At 39.3% G+C, this 25,069-nt stretch overlaps 1 protein-coding gene and 1 non-coding gene across 2 annotated transcripts in view; one reads left to right on the forward strand and one right to left on the reverse strand.

Moving 5' to 3' along the window:
• The first annotated feature begins 14,324 nt into the window (after nt 1-14,324).
• LOC130028056 (U6 spliceosomal RNA) lies at nt 14,325-14,431 on the forward strand. Its single transcript, XR_008793150.1, has one exon. It is a non-coding gene; the product is annotated as a U6 spliceosomal RNA (small nuclear RNA).
• A 2,370-nt stretch (nt 14,432-16,801) lies between these two features.
• TMC1 (transmembrane channel like 1) overlaps nt 16,802-25,069 on the reverse strand; it is a 158,507-nt gene continuing 150,239 nt past the window's right edge. Inside the window, exons 18-20 of the mRNA XM_056118790.1 lie at nt 21,700-21,778; nt 21,507-21,558; nt 16,802-16,824 (exon numbers count right to left, since the gene is read on the reverse strand). Coding sequence (XP_055974765.1) covers nt 16,802-16,824; nt 21,507-21,558; nt 21,700-21,778 — 154 coding nt within the window. The remainder of the gene's footprint in view (nt 16,825-21,506; nt 21,559-21,699; nt 21,779-25,069) is intronic.

Below are 25,069 nucleotides of genomic sequence, written 5' to 3' on the forward strand. Positions count from 1 at the left end.
AAACTCTCAGTAGCTTGCTGGGTTCTCTGAGAAGGAGAACTAGACTATAAGAGGTTGCATGACTGCATATGCAGCGGCGCACTTCCAGGAGCTTTGTTTTATAGTTTTTGGATCTTGGCCGCTGATGGAATTTCACGGTGCCAGGGGAAGTTTGTGGGTGTAACTGCCTGGCTCCTGGAAAATGGGGGATCTGGGTAGAGGAGGCCCAGTCCCGATCTGAACAGGCTTGGAGATCTCAGCCCTGAAACCCACATACCTGGGTTCCTCTGCTGGTTCTTTCCTGTGTGAGGCTTGTCTGAGCATGTAGAGAGTGGCCTTGAACATGGCTGCAGAGGTTTGCGGCTGATGGGGCTGCTTGGGGTAGGGAGGGACAATCAACCCGTCCCCCTCCAAGGAGATCCAATGAAGATAGTTTGGTGCACAGGCAGGAGACTCTGGGCTGGAGCGATAGCACAGTGGGTAGGGTGTTTGCCTTGCATGTGGCTGACCCGGGTTCGATTCCCAGCATCCCATATGGGCCCCTGAATATCGACAGGTGTAATTCCTGAGTGCAGAGCTAGGAGTAACCCCTGAGCATCGCTGGGTGTGACCCCAAAAGCAATAAACAAATATATATATATTATACTACATACATATATAAATATATACAGATAAAGTAGTAGATAAACCACAATGCTATATATTTATGCAGCTATATACATATTTATACATATATACTAAAAGTGGGATGGAGTGATAGCACAGCGGGTAGGGCTTTTGCCTTGCACTCAGCTGACCCAGCCGACCCGAGTTCGATTCCTCTGCCCCTCTCAGAGAGCCCAGCAAGCTACCGAGAGTATTTTGAATGCACAGCAAAGCCTGGCAAGCTACCCATGATGTATTTGATATGCCAAACATGGTAACAAGTTTCACAATGTCACTGGGCTCCCTGGAGCAAATTGATGAACAATTGGATGACAGTGCTACAGTGCTATACTAAAAGTAACTATATATACACAAATATACTTTAAAGTGAATTTTAAGTTATTTTAGGAGCAAGGAACCAGAAACAATGTACTGATAAATTTATACTTTTTATTTTTAATGACTACACAGGTGAAATTAAAAAAATCAGTCTGTTCTATACTTAGATCAGGCTAAGTGGAACAGAACTACATATATTTCAGTTTTTCACAGCTAGGGACTTACACTATTTGGAACAGGACTTTCCTCTTTCACCACAAACGTTTATCCATGTTAAAATAGTAGCCAATTGAAGCCTCTTATTCCTGTGTCCATATGAAACGGTTAAAATCTTGCTTGTTTAAACCCATTGGTTTCAACTGTTTCATGGTCTCTCAACCAGCTTCTTCCTGATCACCTTTTTAGGTTTATGGTTAAATGCTAATTAATTTTTTCTTCTTGTCCCCTAAGTACAATTAAGTGCTCACTTTCCACTCTCCTGTGAGCTGTGCCTTTTATTAAGAGTGTTCCTAGCCATTTACAATTTTGTTTCTTTTCCTAAACACCTGACTTCCACGTAATGCCTGATCTGCCCGGATCTGTACCTCAAGCCCCAGCACCAGAGTGAAAAAGTCATGAATGAATAATGAATAAGTGAGAGGCAGAAATGTGAGCCGTCCTGCCATCCTGTGTCCTCTGAGAAGCAAAGAACAGCCTCTGCTTGTGATAATCCCCGACTGTATTTTGTTTCTTGCCCTAAAATGTCTGTGTTAGTCCTTGTATATTTAGAATACAGCTCTTTATTCTTGAGCCAGCTGGAATGAGTCTCTGTCCTCACGATAGACATGTGCTAAGTCATAATTCAAGAATGGGGAACATTGACACCAAAGTCAAACCAGAACGAGGTAACAGCCCAGCAGGAACCATCAAAGGGAAAATAAATGGTCCCCTCACTGTTATCTTTCTTCCTCTGAAATAGAAACCCTTAACCAAACAGCTTTCCGGGCTTAACCCTTTAATAAACAGGCCTCTGACTCCACCTGGTGGAGACCCAGGAACCTAAGAAATGCCAAAGAAGGATGAAAAAGGCACCACGCCTGCTGCATTTCTTAAAAAGACACATAGTCCTAGGGGCAACAGCAATTCTCCTGAGATGTGTTTTACTTACTCAGAGGCCCAGCAAATAATTCAGGCTAGAGCAACCATTTCCGCGATGCTCTGGCTCCCATTTCTGTCCTTCTGCAACGTGTTCTGAAGAGGATCCTCTTCTCTTCTATCTCCTCTGTTACTGCCAACAGTTTCTGTTAATTTTCTAGCAATGGGAAGAGATGACAAAAATTGAGGAGGTAGGAGTGGGGAAATGTTTTTCTCTTCACATTTGAATTGGAACATTTACTCAATGTCTCTGGATCTTAAACCTTAACTGGCCTTTGAGAAAAGTAAGCCTGCTGGTTAGCCTGCTAGAACTCTCCTGATATGGGCACCAGGACTCCTTATGGTGTTCTGTGTGAGAGATCAATAAGAGAAAAATTAGAACTTAAATTTTTAATTAAATTATCATGAGATAAACAATCACAAAGTTGTCCATGATTGGGTTTCAGTGATTTAATGTTGCAACACCTGTCCCTTCACCAGTGTCCATTTCTCACCACCAATGTCCCCAATTTCCCACCTTTCATCCCAACTCTGCCTCTATGTCAGACATTTCTTCTTCTTCTTCTTCTTCTTCTTCTTCTTCTTCTTCTTCTTCTTCTTCTTCTTCTTCTTCTTCTTCTTCTCCTCTTCTTCTTCTTCTTCTCTTCTTCTTCTTCTTCTTCTTCTTCTTCTTCTTCTTCTTCTTCTTCTTCTTCTTCTTCTTCTTCTTCTTCTGCTCCTCCTCCTCCTTCTACTCCTCCTCCTTCTTCTCCCGCCTCTTCCTCTTCCTCCTCTTCCTCTTCCTCTTCTTCTTCCGCTTCCTCCTCCTCCTACTCCTTCTCCTCCTCCTCCTCTGTTTCTTTCTCTTCTTACCTTATTTCTGGTTCTTGTTCTTCTTGTTCTTGTTCTTCTTATTCTTGTTGTTGTTGTTGTTGTTGTTCTTGTTCTTGTTCTTCTTCTTCTTCTTCTTCTTCTTCTTCTTCTTCTTCTTCTTCTTCTTCTTCTTCTTCTTCTTCTTCTTCTTCTTCTTCTGCTGCTGCTGCTGCTGCTGCTTCTGCTTCTTCTGCTTCTTCTTCTCTCTCTCTCTTCTTTTGGTCATTATAGTTTGTGGTACAAGTACTGTAAGGTTATCATATATGTCCATTTACCTACTTTTAATACTCAACTTTTGTCCAGAGTGATCATTTCCAACTTTCATTGTCATAGTGGTCCCTTCTTTATCCTAACTTTCCCTCCCCCACTCCCCCATTGGTGACAAGCTTCAAACTGTGAGCCAGTCCTCCTGGCCCTCATTTCTATTGTACATGGCTGGTAATCTAAAATGAGAACTTTTGAGATCAAAATAAGCACGTCATGCTAGTGGATAGGGCTCCTGCTGATCTTCTCTAAGTGGAAATCCCTTCCCAACCCTGTAAAAAATCCTTCTCTACAGAGGTGATAGTAACACCGTCAAGAGATTGTCTGTGTTCATGAAACTCACCGTTGGTTTTCCATGCTTCCACCACGATGACTTACAGATATTGGAACTCATCAGTCTCCATAGACATGTGACAAAATTTTAGAGACAATGATATATAAAAGGTAAACAGATATAGAATAGATAGGGAGATAGCTCTGATATATAAATTAAGATACTTATGTAAGTATATAAGTAAATGGAAGATATATATATATATATATACACATATAGATATAGATGTAGATTTGTCTCCTCATTCAATTTTGTTGGAAAACCCTGTTTAACATATGCAGAGGACTTACATATCAGAAAGTCACAGTGTCAAATGTCTACTGCAATAGAATTTTCTATTATTTTGAACAATTTCTTCTTTTCTTCTCTTTTCCTTTTTTTTAGTTTTATTTTTTAGGCAACACCTGAAAGTGGCTCAGGGATCATTCCTGGTCAGGCTTGAGAGACCATATGATATGCCAAGGGTCAAACCCAGATCAGCTGCATGCAAGGCAAGTGCCTTATCTGTTGTACTATTGCTACTTTTGCTCCAACCCTGAGAAATTCCATTTGAACCTCTATTATAGTGTAACTTATTCCTTTCAAATTTTGAGTTTTAAAAATAAAATTAGACTTAAAATGCCATGACTTTTATTTTAGAGTTTGATCTTCATTATACAACTATTGTTTGAGCTAAGTTAAAATTCTGGGTTAAAGGTAACCCTAAAATTTATGGTTTGCAAAGCCATAAATTTTGCTTGAAATTTTATTTCAAGCAAATGAAATTTCATGATGAACATACTAAAGTCAATGATGCCCGGAGTCCTTTCCCATTAAGGACTTAATTTATTTCTCTTTCGACTATAAACAAGACTGATGAAAACCTGTCATGGGAAGGAGCAGAGGGAGAGTCCCTGTCTGACAAGATCTGATTTTCAACCATTAAAGTTTCTAATATATAAAATAAAATAATGAGAACCAAGAAAGCATCATCTTAAGAACGCTAGCATTAAAGTCAAAGTTGATTGTTACAGCAATCAGCTGTCAATGGTAGCTGTTAGGTCATAAGGAGGGCTAGAGTGAGCAGTTACCTAGTGGAATCAGGGTTTGCTCATTACTCAAAATTGTCTGTAATCACAGAGCCTATCATCTCAAGAGACCACTATAACATGCTTTAGTACTTAATTACAAAACAGTGATTGATATATTAGGCAATTGCTATCCTGATAGTCTTTTACTAAAAGTGAAAAATAAGCATCAAAATGCTTCTAAGCTAATAAGTTACTTCCCAGCATGCCATAGGAACAACTCAGTATATTTCCTATATAGTTTTATGACTTCATTGCTAATCACCACATCATCAGTATAGCCTTATGTACAAAACAAGTGGGAAATCCTGCCTCTCCTTCACCTCCAGCAATGTTTTCATAAATATTATACTGCAATAGTGAAGTCTGAGATATAAATGCAAACCTTTTATTTTAGGACGTTGAAAAGGATATACCCTTTCCTCTTTCACTAACCCTATAGAAATAACAAAACTAATTTTAAAAGCATCTTCAACCCTGATAAAACAGAGAAGTCATCTAGTAGAGAAGAAATTTTGAAATATTCTGGAAATGGAAAAGATATTCAGTATACAGATTGGATTTCCAAGGAAACCCATAGTGCAAGAGAAAGATAAAAAAACTTTTAGCAATAAAAGGTCGGCAATGAGCACTTTGTGAAAAATCAAGTAACAAGTTAAGGAAAAGATAAAGACATCCTTCAAGGCTTTCAGTCCACGTGGAGGCTTTACTTGTTGCAAGGAATTCATTGATGTGCATTGAAAAGATGGTGTTTGAGGCTGAAAATTAAGAATGATGTTTTGGGAAACCTGGTCAGAAGTTTCTCCAATCTTATCATCACTTTTTTTGTAGTAGTAGTGAGGGTTCTTTCTCATAAGCAGTGCCCACAGGGCTCAGGGCACTCCTAGGTCCAGCAATTGGCTGTTTAACACAAAAGCTGGAGGATATGAAGTTGCTTGGTTTGTGGTACTGGGGATTCAGTGGAGCACCCACTACTGCTGAGAGCTTCTGGAGTCCTCAGGGACACTCCCAGCAGTGCTCAGAAGCCAGCAGGGCTGTACCTAGCAAGCTCTGGGGTGGGGTTAGAGGTCTTGTGGTCCCAGTTTTGCTAGAATGCCTCCCATATTTTCAGGCCCAAGTCTTCTCCTATCAGTGAGTTGCTCTTGAGAATAACATAAGTACCCAAAAGTTATGTTCTCAGTGTGTGGTTAAATAAATTCAATGAATACTATGCCAAGATCCCTCATTAAATTAGCAACTTCAGCTGGTGATTCTGTGCAGTACTGTGCAGTACTATCATATTCTAATACCATATCACTCATACACAATATATTCTGGCATTTTCCTCTGTAAACAATCAATCATACCTATAGGCAGGTCTATAATTCGAACCCCCTCAGAGGTTCTAGAAGTATGTTAACAGCCCCTCAGATGTTATGTAAGTATGCTAACAGGTCTATCCCTGAGTCTCCTCTCTATGTGCCTTTGCTGGGGAGCCATGGAGACTGTTTTCAGCCACCGAATGCTTCACATACTTGAACTCACACCCAGCTCTGCTCAAGGCTTACTTTTGGCTGTGTGCTCAGGGATCACGTCTGGTCGTGTTGCAGGACCACGTGGGATTCTGGGGATTGATCCGGATCAGCCGTGTGCAAGGCAAGTGCCCTACTTGCTGTACTATCTCTCCAGGTCCTGTTTTTATCCTCTTTGGATAAATACCCCCAAGGGGGGTTGCTGAATCCTATAATACTATTTACATTTTAATGTAAGCTTTATTTGACATTGGTTTTTTTTATTTCCCTCTCGCAAAACTTCAATATCAAGTAGTTATAATGATCATATATAGTTACGTTCCATCCCAGCTCAAAATAACAAAGCCTTCTTGCAAAATCTTGTACGAGCAAGCTATTTTTGGTCACCAGGATGTTTTTTTTTTTTTTAAAAAAGTACAAACTAACATCAGGAATGATTCTCTTGTTAGTTTGGAACAGCTAGTTCTCTGTTCCCAAATTTCCCAGATCAACAAAATTTGACATTTTGGAAATCCTGCAATTACTTAACCCCCAGAAGTGACAATCAGGTGGCTGGCGAGTGTGAGTGTGTGCGTGTGTGTGTGTGTGTGTGTGTGGAGGGGGAGGTGGTATTAGTGATTACTCAGGCCATCTTTGTTTTTTTTTTTATATTTTCATCTTCTCTTTTAATTTTTTAAAAAAAATTTTTATTAGTGAAACACCATGAGGTCCAGTTGTAGACTTACACATTTTTGTGCTTGGGTTTCAGTTATACAAAGATCAAGTACCCATCCCTCCACCAGTGCCCATCCTCCACCACCACGGGTCCCAGAATCTCTCCCACCCCCCATCCCCCCATCCCACCCTGCCTCTGTGGCAGGGCATCCCCCCTTGTTCTCTCTCTCTTCTTTTGGGTACTGTGTTTTGCAAGAGAGCTCCACTTGCCGCCAAGCTGCTGAACCAGAGGAACATCAGGCTGCCACTAGGTGGCAGCAGAGAAAAAGAGCACTTAGTTCTGAGGCTGAAGAGGAGAAATGGCCATCCCAAAACCTCCTGAACAAACTCTCCTTAGGAAATTGAAATTGTCAGTGGTCTTACTTTACCTATTCTGATTATTCATTTATTTACCTCTTTTCTGTCATTAAAGATGATGTAATGATGTAATTGAAGGTTAAATTCCGTGTCATATCCCAATAAAATGTTTGCATAACTGTTATCTTGCATAGCTTAATCAATTACAGAGTAATGAGCCCGCTTTAATGGATAAGAACTTTAATTTTTTCAGGAATATTATGGTTATTTTAGTAGAACTTGAGCGATAGCACAATGGTAGGGCGTTTGCCTTGCGCGCTGCCAGCCTGGCCAAGCCAGGTTCGATTCCTTCGCCCCTTTCGGAGAGCCCGGCAAGCTACTGAGAGTATCTCGCCTGCATGGCAGAGCCTGGCAAGCTACCCATGATGTATTAGATATGCCAAACACAGTAACAAATCTCAAAAAATGGAGTCGTTACTGGGCCCGCTCGAGCAAATCAATGAACAACGGGAGGACAGTGTTTGTCTTTTGTTTGTTTTAGCAGAACTTAATAGGAAACTTGGATACTCATGGATAGAAGAAAAAAGTGAATTCTCGGTTTATTTCTCAGCGATGCTTATCTTTTTCTTTCTTTCTCTTTAAGTTTTTGTGTCACATCTGGCATTGTACAGGGGTTACACCTGGCTCTGCACTCAGGAATCACTCCTGGCAGTGCTCCAAGAACCATATGGGATGCTGGGGATGGAACCCCAGATTGGCAGTATGCAAGGCAAGTTGCCCTACTCACTGGACTATCTTGCCAGCCCAGATATGCATATTTTTATTTTTAAAGTGAAGTTATATCTACTTTCATGACTCCCATTGCTTCCAAAATAATTATGGCTTTATATCTCTAGAGAGTTAATAAATGTATACTTTATATTTCTCCCATTTAATACTTAATTCTTAACTGTAAAATATTCTAAGAAATGTGGAAACTATCAAAATTCTGGTGCTTATTTTCTATTTAAAGTTTATTTAGTGTTTACTAAAAAAATCATCAAATTGTTCACCTTCTGTATGTACCTCATTTATACTTCAAATGTACTAGGAAGTTCTGCTAATTTTTATTTTTAATTAAATTATCAATAATTTTAAAAACAGATCAAGATCCACAGCTGAGTATGACCCCAAACCAAAACCAGAAATGTACTCTATAAACAGCTGATCTATATCAAGCCAGCGTGCCTTCCAGATAGTTGAAACAACCCAAGAAACAAAGCAAACAGACAAACCACATCTCAATTCAGGCCACGAGGTAAGGATGGATGGACTGAGGTATTTGGAGGAAAAAGTTCACAGAGATTCCAAGAGAAGCAGAGGAATCAAGTTGGAGAGTGAAGGAGAGACTAAATTCTAAGTTTGAAAGGCATCTTTTGATTTCCCAACTCAGAGACTAAAGATTGGATTTCTTTTACCTAAGTGGAAGTGCATTTAAATTTCAGAGTATTCTCTCTCTCTCTCTCTCTCTCTCTCTCTCTCTGCCTCTCTACCTCCCTCTCCCTTCCTCTCTCTCTATCTTTCTAATTTAACAGTTGAACTGTAAGCCTATATAAGATACCATGGTTCTAAACTCAATGTTCTTCTTGCTCCATTATCACTCTGTCTAGAACATGTATGGTGAAGCAACATTGCAGAAGGTTGGTGAGACAGCACAGTAAGCAGGGCGCTTGCCTTGCACATGGTCAACTGGGATATTGATCCTTGGCATCCCATATGGTTTCGGAGCAACAACACGAGTGATTCCTCAGTGTGGAGTCAGGAGAAAGTCCTGTGTACCAGTGGGTGTGTCCCCCCCAAAAGTCAAAACAAACAAAAGTAACATTGCTGGAGCCAGAAGGATAACCCAATGGGAAAGGCACTTGCCTCTCACAGCCAACCCATGTTTGAGCCTCAGTATCCCATATAGTGCCAGGACTGATACCTGAGAGTAGAGCTAAAAGTAACTCCTGAGAATGGCTGGCTATTACCCTAAAATGAAAAAAAAAGTGACATTCCATTACATTTAATATATAAAAGCAACCAAAGAAATACAAAATGAAACAAAAATCAGAGTGATATGCTTTATGCCTAGCTGAAGGAGATAGTTTGTTGTCTATTTTTACAGTTAGTGGAATAATAATTTGAAAGTCTTAGAATACAAAATGTCACAGGATAATTTTTTTTTCTTTAGTTGTTCCACCTAAATGTAAAATTATATTTAAAAAGTTTGAGCTCCCCCTGGTGGTAAAATATTTTGACAGAGGAACTCAAATCCCAAGTTCTTTGTATAAGGAAAAGCTTCTTCTGTTTGACAGGAAAAGTGTCTAAGCTTTATTCAGCCAGGAAGGGGGTGGGGGTGGGGAATGCATTATAGCATCTAACAGGTTAAAGATAGACCTTATCTTAAATATATAAATGCTTCATTATATATTTAATTACATTAAATATATACAAGCAACCAAAGAAATGTAAAATAAAACAAATAAAAAACAGACTGATACGCTTTATGCTGAGCTGAAGGGAATAGTTTGTTGTCTACTTTTACAGTTAGCGGGATAATAATTTGAAATTCTTTGAACTACAGCCTTTGAACAGCATACAGTTGATGAGTGGTATGTGCACTAAAATTGTGTTAATTATAATATTTAAAATATGTGGGTATATGGCATTAAAATCTAGCAAGCCTGGAGTCCTGGGTTTGCAATAATTATCTTGAACTGATACTCTGACACTCATAAAGATAAGGTAAGTCCAATGTCATGATGTAGTCTACTAGACAAATTCATCTCTCTTGGTAGTTTTTTAGCAGTGAGTTGTACCTGGGCTTGTGATTCTTATTACATCATGAGATGCATAGCAGAGGTTTCAGTGTGATTGAAGCACACAAATATTGGGAAGTAGAATTCTTCTGGTTCTTTACAGTAACAACAAAGTCTCCAATGGAGACGTTACTGGGCCCGCTCGAGCAAATCGACGATCAATGGGAGGGCCTTATCTTTGTTACTCCCTGGCTAGGTCTTCAGCTAGCAAGACATCTCTAGTCCCCAAGAGCCTGCTATACAATAGTACAAAGGTAAGAAGTTCCACCAGGCAATTCAAATTATGGAAATAATTTGTTTCAGCCAAATAGAGAAATAACCTCAGCCAAAATTCAACTTGGTGGCTGGAATATTGGAGATTTCTGTTAGGTTAATGACTGCCTCAGTGGAAGGGACCTTATCATCTTATCCTTCTGTACTCTCAATGCCGTAAAATTTACTGAGATTTCTACTTGTGTTCATCTGACTAGGACAAAAATCATACTTGTCCACCTCAATGGTAAGAACTCTGATAGGAATTGAGGTTTCCTATCCTGTGAAACAGAGGGCTTAACTGCTTTGGAAGAAAAACTGACCTTACTCAAAAAAGCTAAGCACTTCTGAAATGCTAAACACCCTTTTTTTCCCTGAACAATGGCTTTTTACAGAAGACTAGAAAAAAATAGGCCCTCACTGTTTTTTTGAAAACTTGTCAAAATGCAAAAGAAAAAAACAAAAGCATAGCACAGCAGTAGGGCATTTGTCTTGTGTGCAGCCGGCCTGGCCGAGCCAGGTTTGATTCCTCTGCCCCTCTCGGAGAGCCTGGCAAGCTACTGAGAGTATCTCGCCCACACGGCAAAGCCTGGCAAGCTACCCGTGACGTATTTAATATGCCAAACACAGTAACAACAAGTCTCATGATGGAGACGTTACTGGGCCTGCTCGAGAAAATTGATGAACAACGGGAGGACCGTGACCGAGATTATTTTTATGTTTTCTTAAACACTGCCCTTCTTGGATCAGAGGAAGCATTTCTTCTCTAGGCCCTATACATGTTTTTAAAATACTGTCTAATTTTTCTGCTTTATCTTCCAGTCTGACAAATATGAAACAAATTAACTATTTCCTGGGCCCCAATAATACTGAGTTAGCATGAGATTTCACTTCCTTGCCAAAGGGCAAGTCCATGCCCTTTGCCAGCAGAAAACAGTTATTAAAGACAGACCTTCATCCGTCTACCCTTTAAAAATTTAAGAAGTTGAAATTTTTAGGGGAGAAAGTTGCAGACAGATATGGGGAATTCTGGCAATGAGTTTTGGTGAAATAATCAGACCAATAAAAAAAAAAGATTGCTTATCCTGGAAGTAACCCAAAGGCCTCAGGAACACATCCCTTTGAGATGCAAATACCCCTGATGTATAAACTGAGGCATCTCCCAGAGAAGGGTAGACAAGTCAGAAAAGCAGAAGAATCAAGAGAATCTATGGTCATGGTAAGAATATGAAAAGATCATCGAGAGTCTAGGGCCGTCCCTGAGACAGCACCTAGGTTAACTTTCATGTATGTATGTGGAGAAGTCCAGACTTAGACAATTTGGAGAAATTGCATATAACCTTTCTTACTACTTTTAAAAAGCGATTTCAGTGACCTTGATTTACAATACTGCTAATGATAGATATTATCCTTGCATCCTACTCAATACTTTCCAGCACCACACCTTTCGTCACAGTGAAAACTTCCCTCCACCATTGTCTCAGGATCCCTTCTAAAAATCTGCCTCCACTCTAGCTCTGCCCCCACCATCTCCCTGCCATGGTAAATTCAGTTCTGTAGACCAGTTCTCAGTTCTGTTGCCCTTGGCCATTTGTTATTTCTTTACTCTACTTCTTTATATTCTACATATGAGATCACTCTGCATACCTGTCCCTCTCCTTCTGACTAATTTCACTCAGATCAATTCACATAAGCAACAAATTACATGATTTTGTTTGTTCTTATAGCTCAGTGGTATTCCTTTGTGCATATATAGCATCATTTCTTTTCCCGGGCTGGAGTGATAGCACAACAGTAGGGCGTTTGCCTTGCGTGCAGCCGGCCGGGCAGAGCCGGTTTTGATTTCTCCACCCCTCTCGGAGAGCCTGGCAAGCTACCGGGAGTATCTCGCCTGCACGGCAAAGCCTGGCAAGCTACCCATGATGTATTCAATATGCCAAACAGAGTAACAACAAGTCTCACGATGGAGACATTACTGGGCCCGCTCGAGCAAATCGATGAATAACGGGAGGACCGTGACCATGACCGTTCTTTTCCCAGTCATCTGTTTTTGGACATGGGTTGTTCCCAGATTGGGGCTTTTGCGAATAGTGCTGCAATAATCATAGGAGTGCAAAAGTCTTTACTAGATAGTTGTCGGGCCCTTGAGGTGGATGCTCAGAAGTGGAATTGTTAGGCCATGTGGAAGCTAAATTCTTAGATTTTTTTTAATCAAAGTGATTCCCCTCCCCCCTTTTTATTGATTCACCATGAGGTACAGTTACAAAGCTTTTATGTTTGAGCTTCGATCATACAATCATCAAACACCCATCCCTTAACCGGTGCACATTTTCCACCACCCAAATCCCCAGTACCCCCCATCCCCCTATTCCACATCTTCCCCTGCCTGTGTGGCGGAAAATTTGCACAATACTCTCTCTTTCTTTCTCTCTTTCTCTTTCTCTCTCTCTCTCTCTCTCTCTCTCTCTCTCTCTCTCTCTCTCTCTCTCCCCCCCCTTTGGTTACCTTCCATATTTTGAGACCAATCCCACCACCACTCATACCTGCCAAAAAGACAACACTATACAATGTGTTTCGTATTGCTTGTTATTAATAAAATATAATGTCACGCAGTCTCACGGCCACGTGCTCTAGGAATTCTAAACTTTTAATATTTAGGGTCTGGAGAGATCGCTGCAGCAAGTTGATAAGGTCTGAGATTAGTTTGTGTGTCTCTGTATCATGGCAGTGTGTGAGTTTAAATAGACGGTGGCCATATGTGGGCATCATCTCAGAGTCTGAAGGTGGAGGAAGGAAAAGGTCCGACTCCTCCCCTGTCCCGTGAGGCACGGCATTTGCCACCACCGCCACCCAGGACCTGGAGCTTTTGCCGGGTTCTAGAAGATGGCGGCTGCAGGATTCCTAGGGGGCAGGTGGAGGGATGGCACCTGCCCCCATCTGGAGTGACCCGGTGAAAGTGGCCTACTGCAAAGTCCAGAGTCATCTCTGCAGCAAGTTGCTCGGGTCCGAGATTCGTTTGTGTGTCCTCAATTCTCATGCGTCCATGTTGTTTACAAATGGTTGAACCAGCCAACATTCACAGTAGCAGTGATGAGGGTCCCTCTTCCACCCACATCTACACTAATACTGTTTGTTTTGTTCTTTGTTCATACTAATGTGCCAGTCTCACTGGTGTGAGGTGATATCTCATTGTTGTTTTGATTTGCATCTCCCTTATGATAAATTGCAACTGTCCTCCCGTTGTTCATCGATTTGCTCGAGCAGGCCCAGTAATGTCTCCATTTTTTTTTTGAGACTTGTTGTTACTGTGTTTGGCATATTGAATACGTCACGGACAGCTTGCCAGGCTCTGCCGTGCGGGCAAGATACTCTCGGTAGCTTGCTGGGCTCTCCGAGAGGGGCGGAGGAATAGAACCCGACTCGACCGGGCTGGCTGCATGCAAGGCAAACGCCCTACCATTGTGCTATCGCTCCAGCCCTCCATAATTCTCTGAAACATTATTATAAATGTTTCAGAGAATTTTTTTAAAGCATTCCTTGAGGAAGTTTCTGCTCATCTATCCTCTCATATTTCAACAGGGTTGTCTGAGCTTTATTTTCTCATAAACTTTGACAAGTGTTTTAAATAACTTGTATGTATATTAACCTTTGTCAGATAAGTAGTGGGCAAATATTCTCTTCTAGTCTGCATGGCTTCCTTTGATTCTGGTTATTATTTCTTTTGCTTTGCAGAAGCTTCTTAATTTTATATAGCCCCATTTGTTCATTTTCGTTTTGAGTTTTCACATCGATTTGACGAGCTCAGAAACATAAAAGGTGCAGTCTGTTTTTTGTTTGTTAGACTTCTAATTTTTTCCTACGGCTTTAGAATGAGTTATGGAAATAATGACACCAAAATATACAGTGGCAATCAGTGCTGCTCTGCAAGGCTATTCTCAGAGTAGGTATAAAATAGCTTTAAGAATGGTGCGCACATGGCAAGCTACCCATGACGTATTCGATATGCCAAACACAGTAACAACAAAGTCTGCAATGGAGACATTACTGGGCCAGCTCTAGCAAATTGATGAACAATGGGAGAACAGTGACAGTGACAGTGCTCGCTTCAGCAGCACATATACTAAAATTGGAACGATACAGAGTAGATTAGCATGGCCCCTGCGCAAGGATGACACTCAAATTCGTGAAGTGTTCCATATTTTTAGTGCCACTCAATGCCTCTCTTGCAAACCACAGAACCCAAAAGGAGAGAGAGAGAACAAAAGGGAATGCCCTGCCACAGAGGCAGGGTGGGATAGGGGGGATGGGGGGTGGGAGGGATGCTGGGACCCATGGTGGTGGAGGATGGGCGCTGGTGGAGGGATGGGTACTTGATCATTGTATAACTGAAACCCAAGCACAAAAATTTGTAAGTCTATAACTATACCTCATGGTGTTTCACTAATAAAATAAATAAATACATAAATAAAAAGAATGGTGTGTAACTGTTGTTGCTTCTATATACTAGTAGAGAAATATCAGAAGTTTTATGGAGTCTAAAAAAATAAACTATTCCTAGAGTGCTTAGTTTAAATTGGGTGGATATTTAAGTGTCTTAAGAACTTAACTTATTTTCTAATGTATAGAATGATTGAAACGTAGCAAATCATGTCCAAATGCTTATACCATGTGCCTTTGATCAAAAAATTCCACTGCCTGAAGAGTTTGTCATCTCCCATCATTTTCTTTATGAAATAGCTCAAGAGCAAGGAAGTATTATCTATATTGTAAATTTGGCAACATACAAATCAATTCTCTAATCTTATTACTACGCGGTGATAAAGTGAGTCAAGTATAAATAAGCACGAGATTTTTCTTATTCATCTGAATTATAATTTAATGAGATAATAAACTCAGCTTATCAACAGATAATTCAATTTCCTACATCATAGTAACATTTTATGTAGATAAGACATTGTGTTTCACAGTGCAAGTGCTGTATGTTAAATTGATTCAATTTAATTAACAAGCATTTATTTAGTGCCTACCTGTGCACAGCACTATACTAGGCATACAAAAAGTTAAGAGATATGATCCCTACTGATAAAGCGTTTATAATTTGAGTACAAAAGATGATCCGTGCATATACAAAGAAATACATAGCCATTACAAGTCATAAAACAATCTATATAAATAAGAGACTGAATTAAAGACATGGGAAAGACATGACAATCTAAGGAAACATATCAAGAGAATGCTGTGATTTCGAAAAAGTAATCTGTTGATCAGAGGATACATTTGAATCTGGATTGAAGATGTGATAAGTGCATGAGTTGGCAGGTGAACAGGACAATCGTAAAACCAGGAGACTGAAAAAAAAATAAGAAACTCAGACAGTAACAAAATTATCATAGCAAGTCTATAGGGAAAAGCAGTTAATTGACTGAGGCCTGGAAAGGACACTGTGATTTAGGAAATACAACAGAAATCACACAAGGCAAGCTGGGGACATTGAATACTGCTAGTCTAAGTCATTACAAACTTCAAATAAATGATAATGCTTAAACACATCTACCAACTAATATTCCCCATAGGGTCTTTCCTTACCTTCCCAAAGAAGACAAAGAAACATAGAATAAAACTAAATTGTGAAATACGATAATCTAAATTCAGAAAATATCTCTGGACACCAAATTTATGAGACTGTGATTAAATAGCAATCTTTATCAGGGCCTTTTTTTTCTTTGTAACATTACAACTCATAGAAAGTTTAGTACCTAAGACCCAGGTGTCCCTTTCAAGATAAGAGACTCAATGCTGATCAGCCCCTTAATTCACTTAGGAATTTCATTCTAATAAGTCCATTCCTTTTGACATTGAAATCAGCATCACCTGGCCCTACTATCCAAATAAAGGTCTTGAATATTTATCCATGGGTGTCTGGATGGGGAAACAAAAAGAAAACCGTGGTATTGGTTTTAAAAACTAATTTAATGAATGATTAGAATAAATATTTTATGAAGTTGTTTTTCAACTTTGAATGCAAAAGATGATAACATATTCCTGTTATCAGACTGAGAAAATGCATAAGAAATGTGTACAATGTGAGTTCCTATAAAAAATAATTATTTAGCTATCTCTCAAGTAAATGAGTAGCCTGTGCTATTGGATCACTCATATACTTTTTGTTTTGTTTTATTTGAGGGCCACATCTGAAGACACTAAGAGGATCCTATAACATGCAGGGACCAAACCAGGGTCCGCTACATGCAAGGCAAGCATCTTAACCTCTGTACTTTGTCTCTGGCCCTTGGATCATGTTTACTTTTAAACTTTTAAACTCAGATTTTGGAGGGACAATGGCAGAGAAATGGTTCCGCATAAGAACAAATATGCAAAAAAAAAAAAAGTACAGATCCTTTTCTGAACTAGGAATAATGAGGCCTTCGATGACTAGCATGATCTTGATAATCCATCATGATTAGATGAGGGAACTGCAACTCCACAATGTCTATCTTTTGAACCTTCACCAAGCCAGTACTTCTTATAAAGTGAGATGAGATGTACTTCTGAGACCCCATGGATCTATGAAAGTTACTGCCCACCAGCAGCTGCAGCTGTTAAAAAAGAGAAAGAGAAAGATGAGAAAGAGAAGTTAAAAAGCAAACAAAAATTTAACTTCAAGTGCAAACGCGCAACTAAATTTTGTATTTTCAAAATGTGTTCTCACTGAAATAATGTTAAGTGGTTTTATAATTTTTAAAGTCTATGTTTATTATTGAACAAAATCACCACAAATTCTGTTGAAGGGAGAACAAAATTTATAATTTTGGGGGGAATGACATTTTGTTAATGCTTATTTAATTGGTATAGGAATTTATTCCTTTCAAATTTTTTTAATAAAAAGATTCCCCTTGCTCTGTTGTTTTTTAAGTTCTGTATGGAATTTTGAAGAAACAACTATAAATAAAAACAGTCCTTGCTTCTTAGAAGTTGTAATTATTTAGGGTGGTTGTATTTATTTTGAAGTGAAATTATGAGAAACATCAGGTAATAGTATGCTATAGCCTTGTCACTGTCACTGTCCTCCCATTGTTCATCGATTTGCTCAAACGGGCCCCATAACATTGTGACACTTGTTACTGTGTTTGGCATATTGAATACATCACGGGGAGTTTGCCAGACTTTGCTGTGCAGGTTAGATTCTCTCAGTAGCTTGCTGGGCTCTCAGAGAGGAGCGGAGGAATCGAACTGGGGACGGCCATGTCGGCCACATACAAGGCAAATGCCCTACCTGCTGTGCTATCACTCCAGCCTTGTAGTACCATTATATAGCAAAGAATAAGACGTTAACTAGAATTTAGCTCTTAGAAGTCAAAACCTAAGTCACTTCCCAGGGCTGACTAGAGAGATAGCTCCAGGGTTGGAGTACATGCCTGGCAGGCCAGGGTCCTGGGTTGGATTTTGATATTTATAGCAGCCCCTTCACCACCACCCCTAACTCACCCCTAAACTCAAAACTGCCTCAAGCAGTCATGTGGGATCAGAGTTACAACATGACATCAATGGGCCAGAGAGGAAGTATCATCAGGATCAACCCCTGGGCTCCCTAGCACTGTTGGATTTTCCTCCTCCCAAATAAAAACAAAATAAAACAAAGTAAGATTTTTACTTACCATTCTAAAATCTAACTGGCTAGTGTTAAATTCTATCTACAATAGAGATCAGAAATAGAAGCCACACAGGCACTGAGTCATACATGTATCTATGCCCACATCTTTTGCAATGCGATACTATCAAAGTCCTATGAATTTAGACTCTGTATCGGATTTCATCTTAACAAAATATCCCAGCTAGAAAATATAGAATGGACAGACTTAAAATGGAGATAAACCCATAACTCCTCTTAGTAGAAAAGATAGAGTGCTTTGCTTGGGTTGAGCAGCACAATGGTTAGCACTGTGGAATGGAAGAACTGATCCTCAGAGGCTGCTTTGGCTCTCTCCCAGAGTATCAGTTTCAAGCCCATTTTTATTTCATTTGGCAAACCGGGGTGACTGCTACCTCCTCTGTTTAGCAAAAGATTGGAACAAAATTTCGAGAAAGCATGAAATAGAAGTTTGTCGACTATCAGCTACAAGAAGTAACAGTGAAAACGGGAGTCTTGGCGAGCTTTTCTAAGTTGAAAATGGAAGCTTTGCCCTCTTTCCCACTCAAGCTACAGAACTGGTGGGCAAGTCTTCACACTCCAGAGAGAAACTTGCATACAAGTTTTCTGCACACTCTAATGAGCCCAGTTGAAACAAACAGACAAACTGAAATGCCAACAAAGACTCATTGTAAGAACAGGCAGAGTCTTTCTGTGAGATGGGTCCACAAGTTTCCCACGTGTGCTTAGACCTTATAAGCACTCCTGCCTGTCTCATCTTTTAGTGCCAAGCACTGTAATGCAACTGAGAAGCAGCTACAGCAGAGATTAAAAACAAAAAGAAAGGGCAAAGTGACTTTTTGAAAAGAAAAGATTCCGAAGGCAAAGAAACTTTGAAAGGAGTTAATGAAATTCTCATAAAGAGAACACATGCCCCGGGAGAGCCATTAGATAAGACCAAGTGGCTATTTTAAACATTAAATAATGAAACAGCTGTGGAAATGGGAATTATTATAGCAGAAGTGTGAAAGCAAGGAAACGCCATTGAGATAGTACAGCAAGTGGGGGACTTGCCTTGTACTTGGCCAACCTGGGTTCAGTTCCCAGCACCCTGACTTCTACCAGGAGTGATACCTGAGCATAAAGCCAGGAGTCAGACTTGAGCACCAGCAACTATGCCTAAAAACAAAGGAAAAGAGAAGAAAAGAAGAGAAAGAAAAGAGAATGAAAAAGGAAAAGGAAAGAAACAGCCAAGAGAAATACAGATAATTTAACAAAAATGTTCATCAAAGACAAGTTATAATTAAGAAAAGTGGGACTGGGGTGATAGTACAGAGGGTAGTATATGTTTTGTATGTGACACACCTGGGTTCTGTTCCTCGTATCCCATATGGTCCCCTGAGCACCACCAGGAGGAATTCCTGAGTGCAGAGCCAGGAGTAAGCACTGAGCATAGCTGAGTGTTGTACAAAACCCAGAGATGTGTGTGTGTGTGTGTGTGTGTGTGTGTGTGTGTGTGTGAGAGAGAGAGAGAGAGAGAGAGAGAGAGAGAGAGAGAGCACAAGGGAGCGAGTGAGTGAGAGGGCAAGAGAGAGAGGAGTGAATGAGAGAGAGAGAGACAGTGAATGAGAGGAGGGGGCAGGGAATCAACCAAGGAGAGCAATATCCAAATAAGAAGGATTCCATTCCATGGGGGAAAAATATATAGAAAGAGGTAATTTAGAAACCTTACAAAATTTCCTTCAAATAAAGTACACATGTTTTTTCAAGAAAGGGAGCACTGATGAGCAAACAAATAAGAATAGGTTCACTCTGAGACATGATCATCAAATCAAATCAAATCAAAGGTATACTCTGCAACTTTCCAGAGAGACAAAACAGGGAACGGAAAATAGAAGTCACTTTAGTGAGAGGATGTAAACAGGAAAAGCAAACAAATGAAAATAAGAGATTTTTCTGGAACTGGTGGGAGGGGAAGGAGAAATAAGGAGAAGCTGGTCAAAGGGCATAAGCGTTTGATCATAATATGAATAATGTTTGTGTAGTTAATATATAACATGGTGGCTGTAATCGATAAGTTTAATAACATTGTATTTATATAATGAAATTTTCTAGAATAGTAGTTTCATAGTCTCGCCAAAAATCAATAAATAAAATGTGAAGTGATGGAAGTGTTATTTAGCTCTAAGGATTCATTTATAAATTATACATATATCAATCCATCATGTTATTATACACTATGAGGGTATTACAATTTTTTCACTTAGACCTTAATGAAGTTGAACAAGGATACAAAGAAATAAGGAGCTTAACTGCCAAGAAAAGTATACATATCTTCTGTTTTTTTAAAAAAAGTCACCTTCTACTTTCCCATGTGTTGAGATCTAAGGATACAGTCTTGAAAGTAGCTACATCCATTTCTGCTTTCACAAAGGTCAACCAACATCCAAGGAGGGTTGACAGAAGCACAGAGAAGTTAGCTATGCCCTGGATCAAAATAAATTTAGTGTAACATTGGGCCCAAAACCACACATACTGCTCTCTTATTCATTTGTGAAATGCAGTAACTTTTCTTTTCTACATAAAAGCAATTGTTTACGTTGAGTTTGTTGTTACTTAGTGTGAATGAGCCCTTTAATGTAAAGATTTTTATAGGCATGGATGAAGAAAATGCTAAAAAAGATTTTCACTGAACCCTTTAATTAGCATGTATCCAAGTGGAACACAACTCAGCGGTTTTGGTGAGCAGGGTACGCTAGTCTAATGTTTTCAAAATCAAGGTGGGGAAACAAAAAACTATGAATGTAGTAGAATTGTTGCAATTAATGGTGGTGATATCAAAGTATACCTTTCCAGTGTATTCTTCTGTGTAAAAATTTTTTTAAATGTACAGAATAATTATGTATTTGTATCTCCTTTCTCTGGGCTGGAGTGATAGCACAGCGGGTAGGGTGTTTGCCTTGCATATGGTAGACCCAGGTTCGATTTCTCCGCCCCTCTCGGAGAGCCGGGCAAGCTACTGAGAGTATCCCAGCCGCACAGCAGAGCCTGGCAAGCTCCCTGTAAGGTATTCATGCCAAAAACAGTAACAACAAGTCTCACAATGGAGATGTTACTGGTGCCCGTGCGAGCAAATCGATGAACAACGGGAGGACAGTACAAGGACAGGACTGTGCTATCTCCTTTCTCTATTATTATATGGATATTTTTTCATTTTCTATCAGTTTGCAAAGTCAGTTTTCTGCCTCTACTACTAAGCTTATATTTCGTTGTCTTGTTTTTTTTTGCATCACACCTAGCGATAATCAGGGATTACCCCTGACTCTGCACTCAGGAATTATTCCCCATGATACCCAGATGGAATACCAAGGTTTGAACTTGGGTCAGCCGCATGCAAGGCAAATGTTGTACTCACTATACCACCATTCCACCCCTTACTAAGCTTCTCTTTCTGATTTCTCTCTCTTTTTCTCTCCATTGGAAATCAACAACCTCCTTCTGGACAAGGTGCCTAGAAGATCTCAAAATGTGAACAATAGGACTTACTTGGGGAAGTCGTGCCAATCGGCATCAAATGTTCCATTTGGAGAAACAAAAATAAAGAGTATACAGTTTGTGGGAGGGATAAGCAAACACAAAGTAATTTCCAACCTGCTCTTGCAGCTGCCATTTTCTTGTTTCGCATTTTGTTCTCCAAAGCTTGCTGCAGGACCGCCACAAAAAAAAAAAAAAAGAGAGAGAGAGAAGAGGAGGAGAGAGGGAGAGAGTGAGATTGACTGGCACTTTCTACCACCTAAAATTTATTTTAAAAAACATTATTTCTATGAAATACACTGTAGCCTACCTGCTTCATCTTCTTTTTCAGATCCAAATTTGCTGCCTTTTGCCCCTTTGCAGTAGCATTGAGATAGTAGATGGTCAAACTAAAAATAATAATAATAATAATAATAGCATACGGTGTTTATCTGTTCTTCAAGATGTTTTCAAAATATACATTAAGCTGAAGATTACTGTGAGTGGAGTAGATTCTAATGTATTTTTGAATTGAACTTATTGCATTGATCAAAGACTATGACATAGAGGACAGAATAGCTCACAGAATGAGAGAGTGATTAGAGGAACTCAGGAAGTTGGGATCCAAGGCTTTTAATCCAGAAACTATTCAGTGCACATCACATCTTAATTTGGGCTGCTTCTTGTAAAGGCATCAGTATTTATTTAAGTAGTCATTAAAAATAACATATTAAATTGATGTTAATAATAATTATTTTGCTCTTCATAGTTATAGTTAATCAACATGAGTTTTATTCCATGTGATGTGTTTTTCTTATTTCCCTTCGCCCAAGGAAAATATTTTATAAAAGAATGGTCTTGGATTTTAAATGACATTCACATTTCTAGAAAGAACAATTTCTGGCCAAACTTTATACAAAAATAGCTTGTTCATCTTCACTTAAAGCAAAAGAAACAAGAAGAATGCAGTTAAAATGGTAATTAGCATTTCTCTTCATTGCAAATCACTGAAGACTGAACACATATTCTCTGCTTACCAACGTGCCATATTATATTAGGAGCCATCTGGTGCCAGCAACACAATTATTGATATGGTGTAGTTGGGTTTGTTTATCTCTTGTATGAGAGATGTGAGTTTAAATGAAGTTACATGAAAGCATCTGGTGCAATTTCTGGCACAAAGTATGTGCTCAATAAACGTGTGAATATGCGTGTGTGTGAATGTGCCCCACATTATAAGGATTTTCTTAGAACCGTTCTTGTATTGGGGGAAAACATCAAAGATTTTATACATTATTTATAATTCTGGACTTTTCTTTATTCAACACATTTTTTTCCTGCCCCATTATGTACATGATATGATTCATTGTAAATCATTTTCTAAAGAAATGAGCTGTCAGCAGAGAACTAAACTGAATTCTACTCTTATCCCCAAACCATCCAAGCTGTTTTGATATGATCCATTGGGGAAATTAAATGTTTGCAACATGTACCACTTTCTAATTAAAAGTCATAAAAAGCAAAGCCAGTTGTACAGGCACCAATAAAACAGAAGATGAGATCTCAGAATCTTAGGATCAAATCAACAATAAACTTAAATTTGTGCTTTAAATCAGAATCTCAAAACTACAATCAACCTTAAAGGACATCTCTTTGACCTTGACGTTTTCTCCTGGATTTTTTTTTTCTAAACCATCTATATAGGTCTTGGACAACCTGAAACTTCAGTCGGTTTCAATATGGCTTATGAAATTAAGATTTTTTTTTGCATTTTAATTGTCTACTCGATATACCTTCTTCAGTTTTCACTTTTAACTCAAACAGCCTAAAATTTTACTGGATAATTTTTAAAGGAAAAGTGTGACAACTCTGTATGTGGAGCATTCTTAATAAATGACTCGGGTTCAACTAATCTTGAGTTCATTGTGTGCAGTGGTAAATGGGGGCCGGGGGATTGATAAAAGTCATAAAATAACTGATTTAATCTATTTATTAGCTGTGTGATTTGAGGCAGATACTCTATGTGCTCTCGTTAAAATGATTAATGAGGCAAACATGTTAAGGTTATTGTGAAAATTTTAAAAGTTAATATATAGCTAGTGAATGATAAAAGGTCAATGTTCATTCCTCTTCCATACTCCCTAGATTGCTTTTTAAGCACTTCATTAGTTGCATGAATTGGTTGCTTCTTAGTTTGAAATAAATGCCTCTGAGGGTCAGAGAGATTGTGCAGGCGGTAGGGCGCTTGCCTTACACACAGCTGACCTGGGCTTGGTCCTGGCATCCCAAATGATTCCCTAAGCTCACCAGGAATGATCCCTGAGGGCAGAACCAGGAGTAAGCCCTGAGCATAGCTGGATGTGACCCCCACACCTAAACAAACAAATGGCTCTCAATAAACAAATAACATAATACCAAAATTATTATGGAATTGTGTGTGTTGAATGAGATTTCATTTATACACCACTATGGGACCCTGATTCTAAGAGCTCACAGGATCTGCAGGGTTCTCTCTGAAGTCTATGAATTAGAAAAATAGAGATCACTCTAAGATCTCTCTGGAGTAGATCTGGTAGAGCACACCACATCAACCATGTCATTTTTTGACACGTGCAGCAAAGATTTATAATCGCATTTATAACACGACACCACGTTCCAAATTCTGAAGTCACCTGTTTGGCTGTTTCCTTCGCTGTTCTGGCCTATGAGCTCTCACTCAAGGCAGACCCAGAAGTGGAATGTGGCCAGCAGCGTTGTCAATGTGGAAGTCCTATTTTCACCATTTCTCTATGTGATCACTGAGGGAAAATCATTTCAACCATTTAAGTAGTTTTTCAAACTCGATAACAGTGAGCAGAGTGACACCTGATCTCTGTGGCATAGTGGGTGACCATGACCTTAGCCATGAGAATCCTTTCAGAACTCAGCTCATTTATGTCAAATGTTGGAATTTCTCTCCCTAAGATTGCCTAGTTTTTTTTATTTTCATTTTACTGTTGAAAATTTTTCAACCTTTTGCACTTTCTAAAATACTACTAAAGGTGGTTTACGGGATTTCTGTGCAGAAGAAGCACGGAGATTGGAATAAAGAGGTAGAGCATTTTTAGTAGTTTTTTTCCTAGAAAGTGTATGGTTGGTGTGTGTGTGTGCGCGCGCACACGTGTGTGTGTGTGTGTGTGTGTGTAGAATGTAAATGAATCTCTGATGGCCAAGAGCAGTCTAATGAACTATGAAAATAAAAGCCCTCCCAAATTTTGCTACAGCTGACTGATCATATCTCTGACTGATCTTTCCAAGACCCTTTCCGTTATTGTGATGCTGTTACTACAGACACAAGCTTGTGATACAACAACACAAGATTGTGGATGACCTTCTTGGATAAGGACTGGGTGATTTTTTTTAAGACCTTTTAAGCCCTTAACCCTAAAATAAAGCCTATAGAAACCCCAAGGGGAATATCAACTTAGATGCTCATCATTTCTGTGTGTTCACGGCCATCTGTTCTATGAAATAAGAGTCGGGGGCAGGGAAGAAGCGGGGAGCTCAGCGTGCTGATTAGATTTAGCAGTTAGCATTTATGTTTCCCTTGCTTTCGCTGTTTACTGATAATTATTTTCGTTACTTGGAGAACAAATCTTATAATCCTAGGCAAACAAAGGCAGATGCAGATGGCTATGAATTACATCCAATAGGATCAGAAC

Source organism: Sorex fumeus, unplaced genomic scaffold, assembly GCF_029834395.1.
Source record: "Sorex fumeus unplaced genomic scaffold, SorFum_2.1 ptg000038l, whole genome shotgun sequence".
Lineage (NCBI taxonomy): Eukaryota > Metazoa > Chordata > Mammalia > Eulipotyphla > Soricidae > Sorex > Sorex fumeus.